General features: G+C 39.2%; 1 protein-coding gene across 1 annotated transcript in view; it reads right to left on the bottom strand.

Moving 5' to 3' along the window:
- The window catches only part of ADGRV1 (adhesion G protein-coupled receptor V1), a 500140-nt gene that overhangs the window by 204558 nt on the left and 280392 nt on the right, over nucleotides 1-15190 (bottom strand). Inside the window, exons 77-81 of the mRNA XM_089679659.1 lie at nucleotides 13186-13303; nucleotides 8393-8564; nucleotides 4481-4723; nucleotides 3102-3509; nucleotides 689-873 (exon numbers count right to left, since the gene is read on the bottom strand). Of these exons, the coding sequence (XP_089535785.1) occupies nucleotides 689-873; nucleotides 3102-3509; nucleotides 4481-4723; nucleotides 8393-8564; nucleotides 13186-13303 (1126 nt within the window). The remainder of the gene's footprint in view (nucleotides 1-688; nucleotides 874-3101; nucleotides 3510-4480; nucleotides 4724-8392; nucleotides 8565-13185; nucleotides 13304-15190) is intronic.

The following is a 15190-nucleotide window of genomic DNA, read 5'->3' as shown; positions in this document are numbered from 1 at the left end:
TAATTTCCTAATGGGAATTTCTGACCTAATCTTCTTCATTCTAATGAGTTTATATTTAAAGCCGAAGAAGGCTTTATTTATGGAATGTGCAGCCACCATATGGGAGTTATCGTGTCTAATCACTGTTCTGGACATGTCTGCAATAGATTAGAAAAAATAGGCCAGGGGAGCAAATGGTACAAATTACTACAAGACAGTATGACAGTGCATCATTTATGTTTTCATGTTGAATGTTTGCGTGTGAAAGCTGGCTATATACTGATCAATTTTCAACCAGTTCAGCAAACCACCTCTCAAATGTTGCCTACCCCTGCTCCAGGATATTCAAAAGAATTAGAGATGTATGTCAAAATGTGGACAGTTTCTCCAAAATCGTTTGAATTACCCGTTCAATATGTAAATAAAAATGTGAAATAACCCTTTAGGTCTTGGTGCACGGTGGGAGTTTATTGGAGGACGGTGGAAGTGATGGGTGGTAGTGGGGGGGCCCCAGTTGACTTATGCATTGGAGCCCGTAAGCTTCAGGGTACACCTCTGATTGCATATGAAAGTTTATTTTAGAAACAGTGTGTACTTCAGTTTGAAAGGCCTGAATGAAAACTCAGTGAACAAATGTTTGACCAAAAAAAAACAACTACACAGTTCACATGGGCAAGAAATACAGCATTTTGGATAACCATTACTTTACCTTACACCTGGAGAGCCACAGGTCACACCGGTAAGTAGGGAGAAGGCATACACCTCAGTAACTTCAATCAATGGACTATATCCATGTGTATCCAAGCGGTCTGGGCTAATGAGGCTGCACAGTATGTCATAAAATAAAATGCGGCTGTCCTCAGTTAGAACCTTAGTTCCACCATCACTTACTATCTGAAAATCAGAAGAGGAGGATAGTAGGTTATGTTAGAATTTGCTGTGGAATGTTTGCATTGATAGGTTATTATTTCAGATTCACACTTGAACTTTTTACCCAAAACACCTCATCACGAATGCCTTGATTTCTCTATTGAGCAGTCAGCATGGTGAGAGTTAACAAGCCTGAAACAACTATAGGCAAAGATGGATAAATAGCCTATATTTTATTCTGTATCTGTGCTATTAGATTAGTACTGAGCTATTATGATTAGTACCAGTGCACCATATTGCTAGGATGAAGCATTGTTACATGGTGGGCAGGAGAAGCAGAGCTAGCCATGGTATTGGAGATATCTCAATATCAAAAGTTCTATGCCTGAAGGGGTGTTATAATAAAAGATGAGAATATCATTTTTTCTTAATTCTCCTGTATTCTAATTATTACACTGTCTGAAAGTTCAGCTCTTCAACCAGATATTTATAGTTTGTTCTTCCTGTGCCATGTATGATTTACCCATTAAAGCTAAATTTGATCTGAGAAACAGAAAGCAACTGACAGGAGGATTAAGCTTAATTTAGGTCTTGAGCAGGGGTGTCCAACCTTTTGACTTTCCTGGGCCACACTGAAAAACGAGGAATGGTTTTGGGCCGCGCATAAATGATACACTAACAATAAGGATAGCTGATGAGTAGAAAAAGTCGAGCAGATCACAAGTTAACAATCACTGATATAGATAATGCACCTATCTTAGTAATAAACATAATTTTTTTGTAATATTTTTTATTATAAAAGGTAAAAAGGGCAACATGAAACTAGTGCAATATTTGACACTGTATTTGATGATAAACTAATACATCAATATTTGCCCTCACTTTGTAAAGCGCTGTGAAAACTGTTGTCATTATATAAATCCTGTATAATATTAATAATGGATGTAGTAGCAATTCTCAGTCAATTTTCAAGGTGCTCATTAGATATATTGTTTCTAATTTTGTCCATCATATGCTTAATCCTTGAAAATAGTTGCTTACAAATATAGGCGCTGCTGAAAACGGATGACATTAATAAGGTGTGATTGTGAAGAGTTGTAAATTTTTCTTTGGGAAGATAAGACTTATAAAAGTTCACCATTTTGAGTTAGGCCGCATGGGCTGCGGGTTGGACAATCCTAGTCTAGTGTGTATTTATATTAGGTATCACCATAAAGGAGAGATATGATGCTGTGATGATGCTGTGGTGAAGAAGAGCTTGGAGAAATTTTTCAACCTGCAGGGAAATCTCCATGTGACCTGGGCAAACTACAAGGTGTTAACCATATGTTGCTGTAGTCAATTAGTAACATGGGATACAATAAGAGCTGCATGGGGTTGCACCAAAGCTACAGTTAATTGACAGGTATTTTCCTGCTCTTTATTCGAGGGAGGACATATGCCCATCTGTGGCTAACCATGAGCAATCTATGCCTTTACCCTTAAAAGGAAACCCCAGGAGTGCTCAAATTCAATAAATCATGATACTTGTTTTGTCGTTTATATTTCTTGTTTTTTTTCTAGACTTTTTTAATATTGCTTTGCAAGTTTCGTAGAAGAGGATAAACAAACGCAAGCAAAGAAGTTAGGGGTCATGGGCAATGGCCAGGGTGGCATCAACTGGGTGGCACAGTGGCTTAGTGGTTAGCACGTCTGCCTTGCAGGAAATGGGTCATGGGTTCAATTCCCAACCATGGCGCCTCCTGCATGGAGTTTGCATGTTCTCTCTGTGCTTGTGTGGGTTTGCTCCAGGTGTTCTGGTTTCCTCCCACACTCCAAAGACATGCTGGTAGGTTAACTGGATCCTGTCTAAATTGGCCCTAATATGTGTATGTATGAATGTAAGTTAGGGACCTTAGATTGTACACCCCTTGAGGGTTAGGGACTGATGTGAATGTACAATATATATGTGTTAAGTGCTGCGTAAATTGACAGTGCTATATAAGTACCTGAAATAAATAAATAACTCAAAGAATAGCAATGCATAGAATAATTAAATACATTTCTACAGTGATAAGCTTAAAAACCTACAGACCATTCCATGTACAAAAAATGGCCAAGGAATTCTGAATAGCTATATGTAGTGTTAGTGTTGATATTGTATTAATATTAACACTAATATTGTATTATTAAAATACATATCAACTTCACAAAGAAAAGCAAAATCCATTGATTTTAACTGTAACAAAAAAAATGTGAAATTGTGATTATACCTTTTCCATGATAGCAATCGTTGCACCAAGTTGCTCTTGTGAGAATTCAGAGCCAGCCTTATTGTTAAGAGTCTGCAGAACTCTACTCAGTATGCTCTCATCATAGGGTTGAATGAGCTGGTCAAGTAATCCCCAGGTAGACTGGGATGAGGGGTCTGACACAATAGTAATGTTGGCTGTTCCATACAGTGGATCTATTTTGGCACCTCCTGAGGGGTTCACAAGTAAGACTTGGAAACGCTTTGGGTACGGGTTGAGTGAGGCAATCTCTGGAGTGAGGGTAATATCCAGTACAAGAGTCCTTTGCCCAGACTCAAATGTGAGTCTACCTTCAGAGCTGACAAAATCCTGGCCTGCAACAGCTGGATAAATTACTGTATGGCCAATCACTTCGGATCGTTTTAGTTCCTTAAGAAAAAAAAAAATCAAAGTTTAATTCCTAGTATACTACAATGGTTTCTCCTTCAAATGGTGAATATCTAAACCCTACTAGTTTAAAAATCAGTACAAAATATATCATATGTTTCAACAACTGCTGGAAAAGTGACTGCAGAGCTCAGTCTCAGTCCCGTAAAGACTGAGCTCTGCAGTCACTTTTGCAGCAGTTGTTTTTTTATTCTGAGTCACAATCCTGCTCAATGTCCTCATGTCTTTTTCAGTCAGTTGACCATGCATATGCTTATCAGTTGTTTTTCCTGGAAACTGTATATGTCATCATCAGGGCTGCTGTTAGAAACCACGAGACCCCATACAGCCAAGCTGATAGGGCCCCCCCTTAAAATAAAGCACAGTTGACTACACTTCATTTATGAATGAACACAGAGTGTGATCAGCACCGATCACTCATTGTGTTCATTCAGGAAAGGAAGGGCTGGTAAATGTGACATATTAATTCGAACCTTCCCCACTCTACATCCTATTGTCTTAGTGCCTGCAGCTGCTGGTGGGAAGGAAAGGAGGGTAGCCGGCAGCACTGTGGGGGTGGGGGGGGCTTGGGCAGAAGGGGGAAACATATGGTGCACAGGGAGAGTGATGAGGGGCAATTACTGGAACTGATCCCCTGTATGGCTCTCTTTGCAGAAGCTGAAAGCCAATGGGAGGGAGAGAATAAACTTTCAGCTGCTAAAGAAATACAGGGGATCAGTTCCAGTAATCACCCCTCCGCTGTTCTGATCAACCTCCCTGCATGCAGTGAATGACGAAAGTGAGACTTCCCACCTGTTAGCTAGGTGTCTCATCACACAGCGGAAGCAAAGGAATGGTACATCACTTCTGCTTTTAATGTTAAACATTTCATCACTTTCACACCTGCAAATCATGTAGTGTTTCCATTTTTTGTCTAACCTCTGTATGTGTGTGTATATATATATCCAACTTACCATTATAACATACTCCACAGAAATGATCTGGGATGTGTTGGGGTTTCGGGAAATCTGAAGGCTGATTAAAGTTGTCTTTTTATGTGCAATAGCCACTCGAGACCCCAGTGCAAATGATACCAGACCGCGAGGAGAGTCACTTTCCAGGATGATTACTTTGGCAAATCGAATACTGCTGTTTATTGATGCACCAGCACTAACATCGTATACTTCAACAAAAAAATAGGTCTCGAATTCAGGAACCTGTAGTAGCACAAACAAGTATTCAGTTTTCATTTTATTTGCAGATTGACCAACATATATTAATTTGAGGGCAAATGTAACATTTGGCAAATTTCTGAAACTTTTGTCAGTTATGTACCATCCTCATGCCTTTTTCTGTGTCCCAGTATGATGCTGTTTATAGCGTGGGCAGGATTTGCCATACTACTTCCATTAGAGGTTCTGATGTCTCTCTTTCCTGTGTCTAAGATCCAAGAGCACATATTTGTTACTAAACTCCCTCACAAATGCAACATTGGAACTGCAGCCTGCAAACCCAGAATCTGAGAACATGTTCTTCTACTCTGCAGTAAATCAGCATGTTTCTTCTGAAAATTTCACTAAAATGTGCAGAACATTATTTACCACAGAGCATCCTCATGCTGGGGACAGAAGCACCAGGAGACACCTTATGGGTTTTTCCCAAACCTCCAGTTAAATCCCAAAGACTGCTACATACAGTATCACCTGCAATGAAGGATTACCATCAGCGGTACATGCCATTCACTATATAGTGGTACATGCCACTGTACAGTATTGAGATTTCTGATGTAGAAGAGTGGCAAAATATTTACTTATCCTTTAACACATGTAAATGAGTTGTATAACAAGCCTTTACTGACTTTTGTAGCTGCAGGCACTGTGAAGTAATTTATCCTTACATTTAACAACATAAATCTTACTTCAGCAGTGGCATACATTTAATTTTATTTTCTCACCTCACCATGCCCCCCCCTCAAAGCAGTGACTTGCCAGCTTGCCAGTCTACTAATCTGTAATGCAAATGCATTTAACAAGTGGCTTGGAGGGAATATTTCCCTTTGTAACCACCTTTTCAAATGCAATGAGAGCAGACAGATTATAAGTGACCAGGAGTGATGAGTCTAAGTGAAAAAACACATCTCTGGCAACTCTTTAGACCAGCATGTTTGTCCCTGCTGGCGACTGGAAGGTGCAGACTTTGCTGTGCTATGATGATCAGTTTGATTATTGTTCCAGAACCAAGTTTGATAGAATAGAATCAATCAACTGACAGGAAGACTGCATAGTTAAAGTTTACACCCTCCGAGGAATATGCACATATTTTAAAAGTAAAAAAAAAACCAATATTAATAGCATAATGTTTTGAGTCAGTGATTAACACTCTTTAATAATGCTTAATGTAATGAATGTGAATTTAGTACTCCTTTAAAAAGGAATCTAAGTAGGTCAATGAGGGCTTGTTTTAGTTACCGGTCACACCGCCGAGATTTAAACTTGCATGATTTGTGTGCAATTTCAGTGCGATTTCTGAAGACTTTATTGCTACTTGTGAAGATTTTCAACAATTTCTTGCAATTTGCAGTACGATTCCCATTATATTCTATGTATGGTAAATCGCAACAAAACTGCAGAAAAAGTAATGCAAGAACTTCTTTAGAAATTGTGCTACAGCAAATCACACGTTAAGACACTGACTTTCACATTCATTAGATGCGATTTCAGGTGCGATATAAATTCGCAAATTGCACCTAAAACTGCACCGGTGTGACCGGGCACTTAAAGCTGATTTACTGCATAAAGTGGAATTGAACCTGAAAAAAAAGCTGACAGTTAGGATTTTTATGAAGGAAGAGACCCTACTGGTCTCTGATAATTCAAAGCAAATTGAATGATTGTAAATATAAAGCTCTGGCTCAAAGGTCATTTTTTTCAAACCATGCTGCAGACATTTCTGGACAGGCAAGCCTAGATTAAACTTCCTAAAATGGAAATTTTCACATCACAGGGCCCCATTGAAAGGTATGTGCAGTCAGCTAAAGGAGCCTGATTATCTATAACACTGCAGAGTAACAACATGATTCCTATGGAAAAAGTTAGTTTAATTGTCAACATACATTATATACATTTTCTAATACAGTTATAACTATTCAGGTACCATAACTGCTTTTGCTTAGGTTCAGAAATGATCTCTCTTACCTATCTCTCTTACAAGGTTAAAGTTCTGTTATTAGACCATGCATTTCTTTTTCCTAATAGAGGAGGGTGGGGTTACAGGACACTGTGCAGACCACAGTGTGCCTGTATTCAATAGTCTGTTCAGCATGAAGCAAGATGCAGGCTGTGCTTGAGGAGAGGGCATATTTAAGAGGCAGGCTGATTGGGATGGGGTGTGGGCCAGAGACAGGCTATGATTGGTAGAAACACAGAAAAGTGACAGCAGAAAAAGACCACATGGTCCATCGAGTCAACCCGTTGCTTTTTTAGGGGGGGGTTTGTTTTCTTTGTGTTTTTTGTTTTGGGGGGGGCATTTTGTTGGATTGGTGGCTGACCAAACTACCTAATACAGGCATGCTGTGTGTCTGCACAGTACCCTGTAACTCTGAATGACCAGCCAAATGATGAAAACTGACCATGATAACACAGATCAGCATCTGTGCTTTGTTTGGTCTGTTTAGAACAAGGAAGAAAGATGATTGGCAGGATCAGCCAGATGATCGAAACGCGTCGAGGTTTGATGTCAGAACTTCCGCTGACGTCACTTCCGCCCTTTGGAACACATGCTGGAATGCGGTGCCCATTTTTTCTTCCATTCACAAGCAACAAAGCTGAATAGACTTAGTGCCAGGTCATGGCCACTTTTTTTGTGAGTTGTATTTTTACTATTTGTCCCCAATATTAAAGGTTTACAGTTTTACGCTATGGAATGTCTGTTTTTGTTTTCATTTTTATGCTGAATACTTGCATTACTGCCTGTGGAGGAGAAAAGGATTTCTGGCATTAATTTAACCCCTGGAAAGGATCACTGGTTACCATTAGCAGTACCATCTAGCCCCTGTGAAGATATATCAGTTACCATTAGCAACGCTGTGGAGTACTTGTGAAGGAACATCGTCACCAAAATAACGCTGTTATTGGGCTAGTCCTAACAAAGCACAAGTGACTATCCTAGAGATAGGTGGTCATGGGATGATGGTGAGTGCAAATCCATGTGGGGCACCAGTTTGAGCAGAGTGGAGCACCTGTCACTTTAATACGGAGTTCACAATCAAGAATCTAGCACGTTTGCACTTTATTTTTCACATACTGGGACTGTTTGCTAAAATCAGTTTATAGATGTTTTACTGCTATCGCTCATTATATATGGATTGTTATTAAATTTATATTGTTTGCATGATTAATGCATGGTCCAAATGCTATTTATTCCAATGCTGTACAGCACAGATGAAGCCACACAGTCAATATCGGGGACAGGAAATATAAAACCAAGAGTGGAGGCTGGGGTCAGGGACAACGAATTAAGCATAACTACCCTTAAGGTGCAGTGACACTTTAAAATATTTTACTAGATACAGTAGTTGGGGAAAGTGCATGCATGTGGAGGTGGAGGTCAGATTTCTCAGTATTCAGAGAAAATGAAAGACCCGATCGTATAGTGCAGCTGGGTTTAGAAATCACAGACTGCAGACAAAACAGTTTGGAGAAATTAAAATACTAATATTAAATTATATCAGTTAACTTATAAAAAAAATGAGTTTGCTTCAATTATTTTGGAATGGTACTTGTAGCTTTTACCACTATGAGAATTAGGAACATTTCCAGGAATACAGGCTCGTTGTGCTGAACACTTGCTCCCATGAAATTAGCCTTCACCAGTTTCTCAGCACTGACCTTGTCGTCTTTTATTTCCACAGTAATTAGGCACACTGTTTGGCCAGCAGTACAGATGGTATATCCAGATACCGCCTGCAGTTCATTAACCAAGCTTACTTCACCCCTGTAAAGTTCAACTGAAGTTTTATTAAAGGTTGCACGCCAGTAGATCTTCACATCTTCAAATGCCCTGAAGAACAAAAAATAAATAAGAGTTTAAAGGAAAACAGTGTTGCTGTTGTTACTGGAAATTATTTTTAGCATCTACTTTATAACAACATCAAGGAAGAAAAATGAAAAATATTGGCTCCTGATAGATTTAAAGTGAACTACCAGGCAAATGTCAATGCACAGGAAAGGTAATTAAATAACATTGAGAAAATGAAAAATGTCACAGGCAGAAATGCGGGAAAGGCGAACTTCAGCTTTATATAATATGCAAATATGTATCAGTGATACCTGACCAGCGGGGATAAGGAAGGAGGTTCTTGTGATCCTCCTAGATTTAAATCATATCTTCAGAATAAGAAAACATTTTCAAATGTAAAGAAATAGTAATGTGAAAACCTGAATTTCAGCAAGGAACATTAATGCTATTACTTGGTATGAGCAAATGTTTGGTTTGAAGGAGGTTTCAGCAAACCCAGGAAAAAATCTGCTAAACCCGAACCCCACTGAAGTCTCTGACAGATAAATCCTGTTATTTTTTTCTAGCCTTTTCAAGGCCAATTTAAATTTTAGTAAATAAGTAACAAGAGGGACTGTGTACTGATTCAGATAGTTGGGGGTGGATATCTGGGGGCTTCCAATATTTGATACACCTCCCCACATACCCCCACTTCCCCACAGGATGTGGGGATTATTATTATTAATATTATACAGTATTTATAAAGCGCCAATAGTTCGCTCAGCGCTGTACATTACAAAGGGGGACAGAACATGTGACAGAACAATACCAATACAATGCAAAACATGAGGGGATCGAGGGCCCTGCTCTTTCAAACTTACAATCTAGGAATGACCATTAGCCTTGTGTCCTTTATGACCACAAAGGCTGGATACCTTTAAAAGGGTATGGTCTGAATTGCAAACAGAACCTCACCATATTTTATGTTTTTCTTTTCCCTTTAGCAGGGACAGTACACATTTTTGTAAACAAAGTGTACTGTCCCATTAGGGAAAAAAACATGGAATCCCTATAAAAATTTACAAAACACAAGGAGGGGAAAGGGCCTCTCATAAAAGAAAAGAGAGTCTGTAGGGGTAGGGAGACTTATGGGAATCTGGAAGCCCCCTTTGAAATAAGGGGTCCCCCAGATATTTACAGTGGGGATCGAAAGTTTGGACACCCCAGCTAAAAATTTGTATTAATGTGCATAAAGAAGCCAAGGAAAGATGGAAAAATCTCCAAAATGCATCAAATTACAGATTAGACATTCTTATAATATGTCAACAAAAGTTAGATTTTATTTCCATCATTTACACTTTCAAAATAACAGAAAACAAAAAAATGGCATCTGCAAAAGTTTGGGCACCCTGCAGAATTTATAGCATGCACTGCCCCCTTTGCAAAGCTGAGACCTGCCAGTGTCATGGATTGTTCTCAATCATCGTCTGGGAAGACCAGGTTATGTCAATCTCAAAGGTTTTAAATGCCCAGAATCATCTGACCTTGCCCCAACAATCAGCACCATGGGTTCTTCTAAGCAGTTGTCTAGAAAACTGAAACTGAAAATAGTTGACGCTCACAAAGCTGGAGAAGGCTATAAGAAGATAGCAAAGCGTTTTGAGATGTCAATATCCTCTGTTCGGAATGTAATTAAGAAATGGCAGTCATCAGGAACAGTGGAAGTTAAAGCAAGATCTGGAAGACCAAGAAAAATATCAGACAGAACAGCTCGCAGGATTGTGAGAAAAACAATTCAAAACCCACGTTTGACTGCACGATCCCTCCAGAAAGATCTGGCAGACACTGGAGTTGTGGTACACTATTCCACTATAAAGAGATACTTGTACAAATATGGTCTTCATGGAAGAGTCATCAGAAGAAAACCTCTTCTACGTCCTCACCACAAAAATCATCGTTTGAACTTTGCAAATGAACATATAGACAAGCCTGATGCATTTTGGAAACAAGTTCTGTGGACCGCTGAGGTTAAAATTGAACTTTTTGGCAGGAATGAGCAAAGGTACGTTTGGAGAAGAAGGGGCACAGAATTTAATGAAAAAAACCTCTGTCCAACTGTTAAGCATGGGGTTGGATCAATCATGCTTTGGAGTTGTGTTGCAGCCAGTGGCACAGGGAACATCTCACGAGTAGAAGGAAAAATGGATTCAATAAAATTTCAGCAAATTTTGGATGGTAACTTGATGCCATCTGTGAAAAAGCTGAAGTTAAAGAAAGGATGGCTTCTACAAATGGATAATGATCCTAAACACACCTCGAAATCCACGGGGGATTACATCAAGAGGCATAAACTGAAGGTTTTGCCATGGCCTTCACAATCTCCTACCTCAACATAATTGAAAATCTATGGATAGACCTTAAAAGAGCAGTGCGTGACAGACAGCCCAGAAATCTCAAAGAACGGGAAGACTTTTGTAAGGAAGAATGGGCAAAGATACCTCAAACAAGAATTGAAAGACTCTTGGCTGGCTACAAAAAGCGTTTACAAGCTGTGATACTTGCCAAAGGGGGCAGTACAAGATATTAACTCTGCAGGGTGCCCAAACTTTTGCAGACGCCATTTTTTTGTTTTCTGTTATTTTGAAAGTGTAAATGATGGAAATAAAATCTAACTTTTGTTGACATATTATAAGAATGTCTAATCTGTAATTTGATGCCTTTTGGAGATTTTTCCATCTTTCCTTGGCTTCTTTATGCACATTAATACAAATTTTTAGCTGGGGTGCCCAAACTTTCGATCCCCACTGTATCTCCAATACCTGAATGAGTACAGGGTACATATTACTCCTTGTTACTCAGTCACAAAAAAGTTGGAAATAGTAAAAAGAGAACACCAACGTAAAAAAGTTCTTCATTAGAAAACAAATATACAAACAAACATCCCCCTCCCCCCAAAAGTGCTACTAAACCCAGGACCCTGCATTCACTATATCTGGTCTCCCAGAGTACACACTACATAGAGATTATTATTTTAGTAAATATAAACTGCTAAATACCTTTTCTCATCTGCAGTATATAGCAGTCATGTGACTTCTATCAGTGTCCAGCTGAGCACTAGTTAAAGCTTGTAGGAAGAGTTTTCATTCTCCTCTGACTGTCCTATGAGGCTGCATGACCCAGACCCTCTGTCTTGAATGTGCTGATTGGCCCTGTGCCGATCACATGCACCCTCCCAAAAGAAAAGAAAAATAAACCTCTCTAGCAATACACACTAAACTGAGCATGTGCAGAGTGCCTCCTAGGGCTCTGTATTATCAGCAGATGGATTGGGGACTGTGGAAGTAGGGGAGGATCAGAGAAGTCAGGATCAAACAGCCTTTTTACATAATGTGAAGGATTAACCCCTTAGGTTCCACAGTGAGTATAACAAGCATGCTTTACTGCATATACAGACTGATTTTACTGTTGTGGGTTTAGTAACACTTTAAGCAACATCTGTGATTTTACTCAACATCAATGCTCTAGGCAAAATCTAAACTATTAAATGTAGACATTGGGAGTCAGCATAGCATACAGCAGCAAGTGAAACTGTTGTTACCTAAGGCTATTTGAAAGCCAGGTAAGCTTAATTTAAAAGAAAAAACAAAGGTCAGCCATCGCTATGCTGTAAAATGTGTTGCTGTGTGTTATCATGCCCTGCCTATGGCAGCCTGTGCTTTACAGTATAGAACAATTTTCCTGCACTGTAGCAGCACAGTGATCTGAACAGCTTATATAGACAACAACTCTGTTTAAAGTTCCCCTGTGTTCTGCAGTAAAATAAACATCTGTGGAGTGAGCGGATCCCTCAAGTACAGTATGTAGAGCAACAGAAAAATACATGCAATAGTCAGAAGATTAAATGATCAATTGTTCCTTTGTCTGAGAACAAACAAGGGCTACGATCTACACCTAAGCACTAACTAAGTCAAGAAAATAGCTTGATTCCCCCATCAGCACAGTTATTGTTGATGAGGGAATCCCTCCCACAGCACAGTAATCGCATGCAAAAAATCTGACGGCCTTGTTGTACTAAAGTCGATCCATGTATCAGCTTCAGTACAACCAGTCTGCCATAGGTGGATTGAATCTCAGCCAGTCCCTGCTAAACCTCGTGAGATTAGATCCATCTATGGTTGGCTTAAGATCGGTCATCAAAGATTTTAAAATGCAGTACAAATACTGGAAACATAGACACAATCTTCCCTTGTTTTGCAATAATGTACAAACAGTATTATTTAATACTCAGAGTTAAATATTCAGTATATGAAAATGTACTAATGTACTGGGTTTGTAGACCCATGTTTGGTCATGCACATAAATTGTAGCTGTACCTTAGGGGCTCCAACAAAAAAGCACAATCGACCTTTTGTAAAATTCAGGTGAAATCATAAGGCAATTTTTACAATTATTTATATTACCAGCAAAAATCAAATTAGCACTGCTAGTAAAAAAGAGACTGTAAATTAAAGCAAGCCACAAAAGTTGATATTGAGGCAGAATCAATATTCTTTTGCACTGCTGGATTGTAAAGAAAGCACTTCTTGAAGGATTCAGATTAAAAGGCACTGGGGTATGATTTCTGAATGCCATTTCCAAAGTGGGAGAAATCAGGGCAATATCTAGCAATGTATGTTTCCCCAACCTGTTGGCTTGTCGTAACACTTTGAGTTGCGTAGTCCTCTGGATGGAATCTTCATCAAGTGTTAGACCGTCCAAAGACTCCACAGCAAATCCCAATATGCCATTCTGTAAATCATTACCTTCAAAATAAAGCATCTTTTCAGCCACATATCAAAATAATATATTGAGCAAAATACCAAACTCTTCATTCAGTTTTTAAAAGCTGAAACATTAAGAAAAAAACTGACTGACTAGTGGGTGAATAAAGAACAATAATAATTGAGTGGTTAAGAACTGTGAGGTGGGGTCAGCTTAAAAAGATAGGATAACCTTTATCCCAAAAGAAAAGCTGTTGCTATAAGTGCTTAAAAGTGTTAGACAGGCAGGGGCAGACTGACCATTTGGAAACTGGGGCACTGCCCGAGGGCCCGGAGTCAGTAGGTGGCCCCATGAGATGCCCCTGGTACCTTTTTCATAGGCTTTTTTGAGTTTGGGCAAGGATACAGGGGCCCCATGATCCCCTATTGCCCGGGGGCCCCATGAGTTGTCAGTCCGCCCCTGTAGATAGGGTTTGGTTTTAATTTGTTAGTCAAGTCTAACTAAATTTGCTAGAGCATCTAGTACTACCCTCTCCCCAGATTGACAATGCTGAAGTCCAGAGGTGTCTCCTTTGCTCCTCCAGTGGAGTGGAGAATATGATAATGGTTGGATCACCAGGTGTAAATAAAGGGAAAAAAGCCTAAAAAAAGAAAATGCAGCCACTACATTTAATGATTGGTAGGCTGTAATATACTGTTTTGTTTTTTTTGGGAAGGTTAATACCACTTTAAAGCATTGCCTAAAGAATGAGAAATGGTGCAAGGATCTTCCATCTAGGAATATCTTTATTGTAGCAAAGGCAAAACCACATATCCACCATTACACGTCTAGGTAACCAACTACTGTTTTGTGCGTATGTGAAGATTCAAAAAATTTGGAGAACTCAAGGGCACACGCATGGGCTGGGACATGTAATAAAAGCTGTAATAAAGGACATATTTCCCTGATGCAAGTAACCCACAGTTGTTCTTTGATGTGAAGTTTGTTTATGGATTTTGTAATTAGCAGAGAACATTTCATTGAAGTGTGGACTGCCCTTTTAAATTTGGGGGGGGGGGGGAGTAGCAGTGACAGACCTCCCAGGGGAACCCTCTTTTTTGTACGAACTGTTTGATATGTAGCAGTAGAGGGAATGAGTACATACTGTATATCATATAAAATGACATCACTACCCATCTCAGTCTGTTGTTCTTACAAAAAAGTCCCAGCATGCTCACGGTTCACAGGTTATTGCTATAAGCAACCAAGTTATTTTTGATAACACCCTGTCCTGTTTTGCTCAGACTATGAATACTTGGTCCACATGGGATTCCAAGTTCAAATAGATTACGGTTTATATAACATACGGTATTGTATGTAGGAGTAGGATAGTGATTCCCTTATTCCAAAAGGAAGGGAAATCTGCTATCCTTGAATGGCGCTTGTTGCTGTGGAGAGATCTCTCAGCGTTCTCCTGGCTGAAACATCTGACTACAGACTGACAGGGGTAATGGTGTTATTTTATAATAGTTCACATTCAAGGGGATTACTGATACCTCCTTTTTTGTTACCTCGTTTTAATCCTGAATCACCTGTGTTATCCTTTTTTTCTGTTTATGTATAATAGCATGAAAAAATTTTAACAGAAATATGAAATTTTAAGAAAAAAAAGGTTTTCTGTAGATTTTTCCACGTTATTTCAAAGAGATAAACAGATTCTTTAATCTGTATGAAATAAAGGGATATTGCAGGAAGCAAGCAGTGCAACAACTGTAGATGTATGCTGTGCTATGAGCAGGGCAAAATGCAGTTCCCATGGTGTGCTCTACAGAGGACATCTACAGAGGTGCCTTACATTTACACATGATTGTCAACTACCTTATCAATTTCACCTCTGAAAGGCAAACCTGATTCAGAGAAACTGAAAGGGCAATGAAGAATTAAGGTAG

Source organism: Staurois parvus, unplaced genomic scaffold (genome assembly GCF_062004578.1).
Source record: "Staurois parvus isolate SC_StPar_1 unplaced genomic scaffold, SC_StPar_1.0 ptg000229l, whole genome shotgun sequence".
NCBI classification, from domain to species: domain Eukaryota; kingdom Metazoa; phylum Chordata; class Amphibia; order Anura; family Ranidae; genus Staurois; species Staurois parvus.
This window is presented reverse-complemented; position numbering and strand designations above follow the sequence as displayed.